The 13,441-nt window shown below is 31.8% G+C and overlaps 1 protein-coding gene and 1 pseudogene across 2 annotated transcripts; both read right to left on the bottom strand.

Moving 5' to 3' along the window:
* Positions 1 to 1,610: 1,610 nt before the first annotated feature.
* LOC143632902 (homeobox-leucine zipper protein HOX22-like) lies at positions 1,611 to 2,613 on the bottom strand. The gene is made up of 2 exons (XM_077101311.1): positions 2,181 to 2,613; positions 1,611 to 1,964 (listed from the first exon to the last, which is right to left on the bottom strand). The coding sequence occupies exons 1-2, from the start codon at positions 2,523 to 2,525 to the stop codon at positions 1,707 to 1,709; spliced, it is 603 nt and encodes a 200-aa protein (XP_076957426.1). The 5' UTR covers positions 2,526 to 2,613; the 3' UTR covers positions 1,611 to 1,706.
* A 3,280-nt stretch (positions 2,614 to 5,893) lies between these two features.
* On the bottom strand, positions 5,894 to 10,712 carry LOC143632901 (CDPK-related kinase 3-like; annotated as a pseudogene). Its single transcript, XR_013153593.1, has 11 exons — positions 10,159 to 10,712; positions 9,192 to 9,322; positions 9,063 to 9,104; positions 8,878 to 8,986; positions 8,707 to 8,785; positions 8,200 to 8,496; positions 7,993 to 8,102; positions 7,331 to 7,438; positions 7,202 to 7,264; positions 6,952 to 7,119; positions 5,894 to 6,049 (listed from the first exon to the last, which is right to left on the bottom strand). The product of XR_013153593.1 is annotated as a CDPK-related kinase 3-like (transcript).
* Positions 10,713 to 13,441: the final 2,729 nt, after the last annotated feature.

The raw sequence follows: 13,441 nt of genomic DNA, 5'->3' as shown, positions 1-13,441 counted from the left end.
AAAAATAAAATCAACATCGCCACTCAATGTCAACATTAAAAAAAAGATAAAAAAAGATTTCCTATATGAAACAAAAAAGAAAAAAGCTAAAAAAACATGCTAAAACCTTTAATTTAATAGAATATGAAAATTGAATGGCTTAACTGGAACACTTTTTAAAGTTAAGTGACCTAATTGTAACATTTTAAAACTTGGTTACTATTCTATCAAATTGTTCCTTTAAACGATAAACATAATTTGATCACTTAGCAGATATGTTTGGAAAGATAAGTTCATATATTTTAACTTTGTTGAATGAGTGAAAATTCAAAAACTAAAACCCTTGGCCTGGTGGTTTGGTAAATATTTGATTCCGCTCTAACAGAAGTCTTCGGTAACATGCACTCATGGTTAAATAAGGTGACTTTTGGGTTGGCAAGCAAGTTTATTACATTCGAAAGAAAACAAAAAGACTAGAAAAGAATTGATGTTTAAAAGAAATAAATAGCAGGTAACAAGAGATAAGGATGTTGATATGTATCTTAGATAAGATGAGTGAGAGAATATTTAGATGGTTTGAGCACGTGAAAAGAAAGCATGTATTTTGAGATAAATTAGAGGTGACATGTATATTGGATCTTTAGGAGAATTTAAAGGTGATGCGTATCTTGGATAAGATAAGTGAGAGGATATCAAGATGGATTTAGCATGTAGAAAGGAGACATGTGGTGGGTTTGGTAAAAACCGTGGAAACCCTTATGAGTAGAGAGGAATAGGAGCGGAGGCACGCCTAAACTAACATGAAATGAATGAATTAGGCATGATTTGATTGACTTGCACCTCTTGATTGCACCTCTTGATGATGTGATCAAGGATACAATTAGTTCTTGAAGGAATCTGATTATATTAAGGATATTAAGTTTTAGAAGATTGTATACACCTATACTAGTTTTTGTCTTGGAGAGTTGGAGCTTTAACGATACCTTTTTTTTTTCCGCCTGTCCTGGTGTTGTCTTGATGTATAGACTTGTAGTGAGAATATAGATACTCTTGACATAGGATATGCTAACTTTATTTTGTTAGTTTGATATGGTCTAGTACTCTTGAGCAGGATAGTGCTCGTCTTCAACACACACGCTCGCCCAAGAATTTGTGCAATACTGCGTGAGAGAAAACGGGGAGCGAGCCCTTCATTCATGGTTTTTCAGAAATGAAGTTCATAAAAATAGTTCTAATACTTTTTTTGTGTCATGCCACTTTTGTTCATGTCATAAGAATTCATTTTTTTGCATTCCTAAAATATCTTTTCATCTTGACATAATAAATAATGCGCCAAGTAAAATGTTGTCACGTGAATACACACCGACAGGTAAACAACTATTTTTCATGAGTTTATCCTTAAAAGGACCTTTCGTATACGATAGGTTCTTGCAAACCCAAATTTAATTTCTCCGGATATGTAACACTTTCACACTCGCATTCGATTCAGACACCTTTTAGCCAACACATTCTATATTACTTAAGAAGGGAAAAAGAACACCTTAAAGATTTATTAGATAAATCAAAGAAAGTTATTTGGTTAAATCCTTATAATTCATATAAGTTAATGTATATGTAAGTTATTATAACTAAGAATATCATCATAGTTATAGATTATCATCATTCCATCCTTATTCTACATATAACCATATGCATATCAAGAACTTGATCCTCCATCTTCATATATTTCAAGACCATAGATCCCACCATTCATTACACGCATCGTCATCCAACAGTCGATCACACTGCAAATCATCCCAATTATCCGCATTTCTACAACTCTCCACAAAATTAAACATGTTCATATTGTTATCATATTCTTCGATATATTCGGTTTTCATGCTGCTGTCAGCATCAGACACCTTCTCTTCTATAGAATTGTTTGAAGCTTCCCCTGTGCTACATCTCTTTTCTTTCTTATCGAGCACTTCGCGTAACTTATTCAACTGTTTACAAGTTTAATCAAAATAACAATAAGATTGTTGTTCATTTAAATTAATTAATGAGATGTATGATATATGTATTAAGGATGTCACAAAAAAATAAATAATAAAATAATTGTGTTTGCTACTAAATTTAAATGTATATTTAGATAGGATTAGTTTGTTATTAATCTTTTTGTAACATCCTTAATAATATTATTAAGATTTAAAGAAACATACCTGGTTAGTTAATGACTGATTCTCTTTGTTGAGGAGGTCATACCGCGAAGAAAGTGAATCAAAACTAGCTTTTAACACGTTGTAATCTCGTTCAAGTTGCTTCGATCTCCATCGAGCTCTCTTGTTTTGGAACCATATTGCAACTTGCCTTGGTTGAAGTCCAAGATCCTTGGCTAGTTGCAACTTCTTACGAGGCTCGAGTTTGGATTCGGTCTGGAAAATGGTCTCGAGTGATTTGATTTGTTGGTTGGTGAACCGACGCTGTATTTTGTTGTCGTTGTTGTTGTTGTTGAAGATGGTTGTGAAACCACAGTTGGAATCTTGGTATGATTCCATGTCCAACATGATTTGAGAGGATGTGTGCCAAAGAGGATGGTGTTGTAGATGCCCTTCATGCTGACTTATTTATGCTCCAAATTAAAAAGGGTGGTGGGGTCTCAAATTTTATTTGTTGGGTTAAAAATATATAAAAATAATAATTTTAAGTAGATAATTGCATGAATACTTTTGCATGATGATACTAGTGATATATAATTTGAAAGAAAGAAAAGAAAGTAAGTGGTTTATGTTGCTAAAACAATAACTATATGCGTGTATGCTATTCTCGCGGTATTATACTTAAAAGTGATTATGTATATGTATATCTCACAAAACCAATTATTTTTTTTATAGTCGTAAAACAAAGCAATATATTGTGTTTTATTTTGGTGTCGTGCTTTCTTAGTGATATAGATAGTACAGATTTACGAAAGATATGAAAATTAATTCATTGACTCTTCTAACGGGACCACTTAGGAAATCACTAATCGTCTTGGTTAGCATTTTAGACAATCTAGAGTTGTCGTCTCGCGTCCTTTGAATCTATATAGATTCAAGTAGCTTTAGTAAATTATAACCCAATCGTAAAACATTAAACGAGTAACAAGTTGTGTTGTAATACTATTTTAGATAGCAAAACCGATTGGATCTCACTAAAAACAAAACTTTGTTTGGAGGTGAAGGGTAATAGGTACGAATATTGTTGTAAAATTTATTATAATGAAACTTTGCAAGGGGTGGGTATCCAATGAAAAAACGGCAACCAAACCAAAAAGAATAAAATAGAGGGAGTGGTAGAAGCTTGTTGGGATGTGATTGGTCCATCTGTCTTTTTCATACTTTTTAACTTTATGCTTACTCTTATAATTAAACACAAACACCTCCATCTATTTTATTAATTAAAAATCCTATAAATTTATTACTTTTTCAAGAAACAATTGTAAATAGTACTACGGGTGCAAATATGCTGTCTCGTATTTGAGTTGGCCAAAGCTTCTGCTCCTTTAAATAACATAGCTTGAGCTCATTTCACATTTTATAGCTAAAGTTTAAGTTAAGCTCGAACTCTCGTAAAAGTTTTTTTAAGCTCAAACTTACTTCATTCGGCTCAGTTATTGTTTATTAACTAGTATTAACACCCCTCACGTTACGGCGAGGATGTAATTAATTATATATCCACTCCACTCGAAAGTATGAAGTTACCACCACCACCGTCTTTGTTCGCCATCCTCTCTCCCACGGCCAATAACTGACGTTACCCATTAAGGAAACTAAAAAAATAAATAAAAAAGTAGACGTAAAAACGTTGAGCACACACACTCGTCACATTGTGTTAACACACAAAATTAGATCGAAACATAAAATATAGAAAAACATAACTAAGTCAACTTAACATTTACGCGTTGCGATAGGGCCATTAAACGAGGAAAATAGACACAAAACATTAACAACACGCATGCGTTACAGCGTGTTAACTCGTTAAATTTAGACGTAAAAGTTAAACAAAAAAATTGTGAAAGACGAAACTAAATGGGACCAAAATTAAAAGTTGAAAAATGTTGCGACTAAAACTAAAAAAATATTTTGTGATATATTTGTAAACTATGATAAGTGTTGGTGTCAAAAGTATGAAACAAAACAAAAAAAGAAAAGAAAATTAGATAAAATGAAGTATAAATTAAGAAGCTCGATGTACACAACTTCAATACCAACTCCTTCTAATTTTGCAATTATATAAATTATTAATTATTTAGTCTTTTATGCACACTAATTATTATCGTAGATATATGTAACAAAATTTATATTATATAGAACTTTATTACCACATGTACAATAATCTCAACATCATAATAAAATTCTTATATTTATATACATAAGTAACATAACCGACAACTTTAGCTCAAAAACCTGATTTCGGGCTTTAACTCCTTTACTAAGAGAACTTTAAACTTAACTTAATCTCGTTAAAACTAGGTTTAATTTAACGTTCCAATAAATTAATCTCAAATAGCTTTTAGCTTGTTTACAAATAAAACGGACATGAAGAACATTTATGTTGATTGTTGAAGAACAAACGTATATTTTTTTATTTTTTCAGTTTTTAATCAATATTAATATGCCAAGATTTACAAGATAATTAACTATTAACTATAAGTATAATATTGGCACGAGGTACTAACGCTGAGGACCATGAGGACACGTGTATGATATTAAATAAAAATACATTGCAAACCCACTATGTGTTTGCCACCACCTTATTTTTGACTTGTCACCACACAGTGTCCGAATTTAATATTTGATAAGAAATTTTAATTTTAATTACATCTTAATATTATAAAGTAAATAGAAAGGTGTTTGATTTGTGTTTGTTTTACAGGGTCAAACCCATGCTCATGGGTTTTGTACTTTTGTTAAAGGGGATGAGTTATTTTTCTTTTAATTATTTTTTTATATTAATTTTATTAGTAAACCAGCCACCATCGAGTAAGGTATTTATTGAATATCTTGTTTGTATGTTATTAGAGATCGCTTGGTCGTAAGAAGAAGTGGTCTTAGCTCCTGATTATTCAAATAATGTAAAGTAAAAGATACTATTTAATTATAATTATTGTAAGACAGGATCCGAATAGAATGAGGCAAAAATAAAATCTTATCTATATAGCAGGATATAGGAAAAAAATGAACCTAAAAAGACCCTATTCGATAGACTTGTTATTATTATTATTTTCGAAAAATAAAAAAATTTTAGAGTTTACCATTCGGTTGATAGTAAAACTTAAACTTGAGAGAATGAGAGTGAGAATGTGATGGTTATAAGTAATAACTTGTCTGGTTTGGCAAGGAATTAATACGTGGTGTTATTTACCTCCTATCTATGCTTTGCCGATGACCGATCTCCTCAAAGTTCATGAAACGAGTGATTTGGGCCAACACAAAAGTGTAAGGTGTTATATAGTATTATTTTAGCCGCTTGTTGGTGTATTTGGAGAGCAAGAAATGATCTCATCTTCTCCAACAAACCGGCTTGCTATAAAATAATGGAGCATATAAAATCGCCGGGTTATCTATGGATCAAGAAATCTTTCTCCTCTCAAAAGAATTAGATGGATCGATTGGTGTAATTTTATACTATAATTATTTCTTGATTGTGTTATGTTTTCTAGTGTCTCGCTAGTTGCTTTAATTAGTTGTCATGCTATTATTCCTTTTATTCTCAAAATGCAAGCAATTTAGTTTTATTTTCTTAAAAAATTTATAAATTAAATTAATTAAAAATTCCCTTTTGAGGCAACCCACTTGTGATTTTTGTTCTATATACTCATTTTATCTACACAAGTTTCCCCTTTCAACCAATCACAAAATGTGGTAAAACAAGAATAAACAATAACAAAAAAAAAAGTATATATACACAAATATAATCAATGTGTTGTGTTGGAGCTCCGAATGGTGACACCATGCAAAAATCTGGTATAGCCGTGCAAACTCAATTTACCGTCATTTGTGATCCAATCCTTCAAAATTGAATGTGCCGTGGGACCCAAGTTCAATTCCTATGTCCACGTCAACAACCATCCATCATAAGTCTTAACTTCTAACTCATAACACCAACAATAATAATAATAATAATAATAATAATAATAATAATAATAATAGAAAAGTTAACGTATTTGCTAATTATGAGAATCAAGTAGATCAATTATATATTACATAACTACTATATAATGTAATTACATAATTACTCTACTTGATTTCTCATAATTAACACGTTAATTTCATTTTTATTGTAGGGTCAAGTTATTCTACAAAGGGGAACAAAAATGAGAAGAATTTGTAGCCACAAAAAAACTCCTAAAAATAGTGAAAAATTAATAAAAAAATCATAACTCAAATTTTAATACAAAATCAAAATATGCAAAAACACAAAAATGTTTCTACTGTGTTTTTCGTTCTAAAAAAAACTCGAAAAAGACAATGTTGAGTGAAAAGATCATTGTATCTTTTTGTTTATCATTGTTTTGTGTTTATTTTAATCATTAATTGTGTTTTTTTCTTGATATTGTGTTATATTACTCAATAGTGTGTCATATTTTGTTTGCCATTGTGTTATATTTTACGGCCTATTGTGTCTTTTTTGGTTTATCATTGTGTTATTTGTTTATTTTCACTATTGTGTATTTTCGTCGTTTTTTTTTTAAACGAGAATAACGGGGGGAACATTTTGGTTTTTTTATTTTTTTGCTTTTTTATTTATATATTAAGTTATGATTTTTTTTTTATTAATTTTTTTTGAACTTTTTTAAGAGTTTTTTTTTTTCGCCACAAATCCTTCTCACTTTTCTCATTTTTGTCTCCCTCTACATTTTAACTTTACCCTTGTATTTGATCCAAACCCATAATAATAATAATAATAATAATAATAACAACAACAACAATAACAACAACGGCAGCATACCCGTGCCAGTTCATCAACAGAAACCGAACGGTTACCCTCTCGTTCAAAGTGATCAAATGCTGTTGACGCGATTTGCTCCCATGTTTCAAGTGCTTCTAGTTGATATACACTAGTGGCTGCTGCACAAAACTCTTCAAAATCCATCTTCCTATATGATAATGGTGCCATCTATCAAAACATAAACATTCATTACTTAATATGATGTTTTTTAAGGTTACATAAAAATAAACTTAGTTCCTTGGTTCCTTACTGTGTTTAGAATATCAGCAACTCTGGATTCCTTCATTGCGTCTGTCGCGTTACGTGTGAGAGCCTGCAATATCAACACTAGCATTAGCATTTTGTTTTAAGAAAAATAAAATAAAGTAAAAGTTATAACCGTTCTGAAGTTGTCAAGAGATACGCGACCGACTTTGTTTGGTTCCAAAAGCCGAAACTGAGCTCTCAGATAAACCAATTCATTCTCTGTCAAAGCTTTTGATAGCGCCTGCAAGTATTTGCCAAACAATAATGCTACCTTAAACCTCAAGATACTAATTTAGAGGCGTAAACGAGCCAAGCTGCTCTTGAACCACTCGAGATTGGCTCGCTCAAAGCTTGAATTGAGCTGAGCTTAAATGAGCTCAAATCTGAGCTTGAACATGCTTGTTAATAAATGAGTAGACCCTGAGCTTTACTTATCGAGCTCAAGCTACTCACGAGGCTAAACCGGTCTATCATTTATATAATTTTTACTTAAAATGTAACCATATACTTTTATAATATTTATTACCATATTTAAAATTATGACAAAAATAACTAAAAAATATATTACCATATTATACAAAAATTATAATTAAAATATTCTATAAGAAATTTATAAGTGCATATAAAATATTTAATAAATAATAAATGAGCCGAGCTCGAGCATGAAGCTCAAACTTAAGAAATAGAGCTCAAAATGAGCTGAGCTCAAAGCTAGACAAGCTCGGCTCGACTCAGCTCGTTTACACCCCTAGATATGATCATGTAAATAAGCGTCCTTTCAAAATAACACCATACCTTAAGTGCAGCGCGTTTTAGTGGAGACGAGTTTAGATACGATTTAACCAGTTTATAAACCAATATATCTAAAGGAATTGGATGGCTTTCACTTGACAACCATGGATGAGCTATCATCAAACATGTCATTATCATTCAGATTAATCTTCTAACAAAAAATAAGCAAAATTTGTAATAAATATGATTTTTTTAAGCAACTGAACTTACTAAGAGCTTGAGCAGCACTCATTCTTTTTCTATAGTCCTTATTTAACAGTCTTTTAACAAAATCTTTGGCTTCTGGTGAAACAGAAGGCAATGGAACATCATCAAAATTAGGGTCTGCTCTCAAAACCCCACGAAATATTCCTGATTCAGTTCTTGCCCAAAACGGTCTGCTCCCGCATAATAAAATATATGAAATGACACCGATACTCCATATATCGGCCTCCACACTATACGATCTATGCAGCACTTCTGGTGCAACGTAATACGCACTTCCAACTATATCATTAAGCCTCTCTTCTGCAGCAACAACAACAGCAACCACAATATTAATAATAAGTTAATAACAATAATAATAACAACAATTAAAATTAATAATAAATACACAATCATATTATCCTTCATCTTATCATTACCTCAACAACAACCACAATAATAATTCTAATAATAATAACAACAATTAAAATTAATAATGATGCACAATCATATTATCCATCATCATATCATTACCTGGTCTGATGAAATCAGAAAGACCGAAATCGATAAGCTTCATATCAGAATCGTCACTTTTGGACACGAAAAGGAAGTTCTGTGACAAGTAATATAACGAAAGGTCGATAAATACCAAAAACTTACGAATAATTAAATCTTGAAATATAAATATGCATTTTATTTTATAACCTCAGGCTTTAGGTCACGGTGCGCAACTCCTTGAAGGTGACAAAAAGCAACAACACTTAGTATCTGAACAATTATTAATTTTGCATCCGCTTCTGCGTATTTTACACCTCTGCATTCATATACAAACTTTGCAAAAAATAAGAGTAATACAACAAAACAGAAATGTAAATAAGATTTCATCTTACCTTGACAATATCCGATCGAGTAATTCACCACCTTCACACAATCTATTTATTCAATAAAACAAGAAACCGATAAAGTTGTGTCGTTTCAGTAATCCAAAAAAGTTAGGAAACGAGAAACGTTTAACGTACTCCATAACTATGTATACATTATTTTCATCTTCACATGTGTCATAAAAACGGATCAAATTCTTGTGCCCAGAAAGAGCTCTTAATATCGTTACTTCTCTACGCACATCCTCAATCGAAATCGCAGTTGTCATCTGCAATAACACAACATACAAAAATTTCATCAAACATTATGTTACTTGATGCAATACCAAAACAACAGTAGCATATTGCCAAAAAAGTAACACATATACTGATATAGAACTGTTTACATAAAATTCAAGTAATAACCTTTGTTACTCAGCCATATATATGTAGAGATGTGCATAAAACCGAGAAAAAAAAAGCAAACCGGAACAAAAATCAACGGTCTAGTTTTATGTTTTCGTAGAATCCAAAAACTTTCTATTCGGTTTTGGTTTTGCGTTTAACTAAAACCGAAATATAATATATAGTTTAACCTAAATTACAATAATCACTTAATTATTAATTACAAAAAAAAAAAGAATATCACTATTTTTGGCCAAATTTCATCCCCCCCCCCTCCATTTTTTAAAGCCCAACCCAATCAAACACCGAAACCGGACTGGTTTTAAAAACTCGAAATCCAACATTTCGGTTTTTGCCCAAAATCGAGCCGACCCATACACAACCCTAGACATATCCTATATTATTTATGCAGATTATACAAAACTAGGGCCGGCTAGGGGTGGTGTCAGTCGGACCGTTGGCCGGGGCACGTAATTTTTGGGGGCCAAGACTTTTTTATACATATAATTTTATATATACATTTAAAAATATAAAACTTATAAAATATGATTTGATCTTTGCCATCTTATAATTATTGGGCCCAAAATTTTTTTTATCAATAACCCATTTAATCAAGTTTAAATCATTGGGTCCAAACAAAAAACTATATTTTTTGTTTTTTGTTCCGGTTTGACCAAGGTATTTAAATCCTTGAAAACGGACTTGTATGAAACAATAATACCTTGACTTTGGATATGATCTTGACAGCAAATGGAAAATCCTTGAGTTCCCCATTTTTCCCTTTAGCATAACAAGTATGACCAAAATGCCCTCTTCCAATCTCCTTCCCCAATTCATACTTCACCCCAAAATCATTCCCATAACCAAACTTCTTATCAAGCAACTCCAGTTTCATCTCGAATTCATCATCTTCGGGTATCGGACCTTCCCGAGGCGGTTTCGGGTGCCCGAACCGTCTGGCGATCGATGCCTTAATATGTTTAGCCGGTGACGGCGGCGGAAACGGTCGTTTGAAAAACCTCCGGCCCGGAGTTGACGATCTCGCCGGAGATGGTGACACTCCGGCGTTGACTCCGGCTGGGTAGGGGCTCAACCATGGACTTGAGGTTTGGTTGGAGTTGGAGTGTGTTTGTAATTGCGATTGTTAACGTTGTTAGTGGATGATGGGAGTGGTGATTGAATTTGAGGATAATAAGGTTGTTGTTGTTGTTGTTGTTGTTGTTGTACGATGTTGTTGTCGGATGTCGGAATAGTTTTGCCGTAGCATAGGCCCATGATCCGAGGAAAGTAAAGGTCAAAACATATGAATGAAAGTATTAGAATTTAGAAACAAAAGGGTAAAATTGGAATTATTGTCTGACAAGATTTGAAGTGAATAGAATGAAATGAAGTTAATTGGACCATGGGATTTGATGACTTGATGTTCGGTTTTGTGGTCTGATTGTGGAATGTTGTCAGCAAAGGAAGACTGGAGAAGTGTTGCGAGTGGTTGGTTGGGTTTTTTTGTCTTTTTTGTTTAATTTTTGCCAGCTATGAAACGCCATATTAAATTGCTCGATATGGGAAAAATGTTTTGTTGTTGACAAGTGCATAAATTGTGTCACTATTAATGTTTTGTTGTTTTTTCCTAATCTTTTTTTTTTATCAAAATCCGAAATTTGTAAATGCGTACACTCACATAAGAGCGGAGTGTCACGGACCAAATATTTGAATATCGAGATGCATGATTTGTGTTGGAGCGTTTGGGTTAGTTGGCTCGTCACGGACTTCATCGGACACGGTCTCAGGGAGAAAGGAGGCTGGAGGCGTACATGCTTGGTCGTGCTTGCACGACGAACATATCGCTGATTCCCTGGTAGCGAGCTGTTTCTGCTCGCCTGATGAGTCCAAGTAGGACGAAAGTCACGAAACCAGCAAAGCATGATCATAAGCGGACCGATTGGTTGGCCTTCGAGCGCCACACGAAGTCTGAAAATATAATTCCATGACAGGAGTTTAAATATACTTTTAGGCTTCATTTCAAGTTTTTCTCTTATTATGTTAAATATATTTAAAAGAAAAAAAATAACGGCATTTTTACTTTTAGTTTCCTTTTAAACAACCTCCATTTAAATTAAATAGCTTACAAAAGTAGTGCAATAAGAAGCCTTCTTATTGTACAAAGCGTACTAACGAAGCATGACCACAAATTTCACTTAAAACAAAAGCGCAGTGGCATCAATGAAAAAAATATAGGTACCGTGATTATTTATTTTCATCTTGAATCATTATTTTACTTCATCCATAACTATTTATTTTACTTGTGTAACTATATCTCGAAAGGACTTCGTACGTTAAGAGCCCTTTGTTTTGGATCCTTAAAACTAAATGTGATTATATAATTCTTGCGTATCTTTATTTAATTGGTTTCCTTTTGAACAACCTCCAAATGGACCAAATATATTAATGTGTGAGGTGTGAGTAGGAGCCAGGTTACGAACAAAACCGAGTCAAAACCAATGTCTTCGGCTATTCAAGAAACATTGCTCGTTTTCCGTTAGAGCGTAGCCTTCAAGGCTCAAGCCAGGTATTGGGTTTTGGCCCAACAGGAAAGCATTTTATTTTTGGGTCTTGACGGATGGCCCAACATATACCTTTATTCACGTGTAATGTATAGTTAGCATTCTTGGCTTAATGTTTAATAAATAATTTTATTAATATGAATTTTATTGTGCTTATATAAAGTATAAAGACGCTCATGCTTAACTCATGGTGATTATAAACGATGATATTCGGCATGGGAAAAATAACCGAAAAAGGGTACAATCACAAACTTTTAAAAAAATTAAAAATGGTATAAAAAATAATATATATTGTAAAACTAGATGACAGATTTGCTAATGAAGGATTGATGGGTTGGTCTTTTGTTCATAACTGAAGGGAATCAAAGATGCTTCGTTGTTAGAATTGACAAAGTCGAACCAGAGGTTACGCCTTTGGATTGAGTATTTTTAGTCGATTAGTTTAATTATATCATGTATAATCTGACTTTTCAACTTTAGATTATAGTAATTTTTTGAATGATAAATAAAATAATAAATGGATCACAAACTATTTTCTTCCTCTCCCAACTGAGTACACAGATTATTTAACTACATAATTTATACAAAGAATATTGGTTTTAAATAAGAGAGAACTTCGATTTTGATCCATGTGATTTCTTAAAAGTATCAATTTTGGTCCAATAGTTTGTTTTAGGCTTTTATTGTACAATAGTTTCAATTAACTGGCAGTTTTAGTCCAACACATTAACGTTATCCACCAACCTTTAATTAATACAACTTTTAGGGACTTTTTTTGTATTTTTCACAAACTTTTAATCATAAGAATTATTGGGTTTTCTACTAAATATAAGTTTATACTTTTTTGTTATTTTTTAGTATTATGGTGTCTTATATTTGTTTATATGTAAATATCTACACACTTTTTATTTAAAAAATATTTTTTTTCAAAATTGACGCTTTTATGCAAGTGTTTATTTATTTATTTATATTTATATACTTTTATTTTTAACCTTTAATAGCTGTAATAGCATGTCGATTTTAAAAACACTGTATTTGGTTTTACTTGAAATGCGATTTTAAGTTAAACTATGTACCCTTATTAAATACAAACCAATAAGTCATTCCCATTTTGATGGTCTAATATGGTGATTAAAATACGAAATATAAAGTACAAAATCTTAGTTGTTCAAAAAAAATACGCAAACCAAGAAATTAAATTAATAAACATATTTTCGACAATCATCTGTCAATCGAAAAGTAAAAAAAAACAACATAAAATCAATATATGCTCTTTTTACCAATAAGAAATTAAAGAAGAAAATTTAATTTTTCTAAATCATTTATAGTTAGGAGCAGAATTAAAATGAAACTTAAAAATTAAATACTCTGCTTTTTAAAGCCTAGATACTATTACCTATAAAAAGTAAAAATAAAAGTATTCAAATATAAATAAATAAATAT

The sequence above is a fragment of the Bidens hawaiensis genome, unplaced genomic scaffold (assembly GCF_021521415.1).
Source record: "Bidens hawaiensis isolate Kalapana, Puna unplaced genomic scaffold, B.hawaiensis_p1.1 tig00006555_1, whole genome shotgun sequence".
NCBI lineage: Eukaryota > Viridiplantae > Streptophyta > Magnoliopsida > Asterales > Asteraceae > Bidens > Bidens hawaiensis.
Note: the sequence above shows the minus strand (reverse complement) of the source record. Positions and strands in the feature narration are given on the sequence as shown.

Excerpts from the sequence above, each read along its gene's own strand:
- LOC143632902 (XM_077101311.1), bottom strand. The coding sequence starts at position 2,525 with ATGTTGGACATGGAATCATACCAAGATTCCAACTGTGGTTTCACAACC. Across the intron at positions 1,965-2,180 it reads ATCAGTCATTAACTAACCAG|TTGAATAAGTTACGCGAAGT; the intron begins GTATGTTTCTTT and ends ACTTGTAAACAG.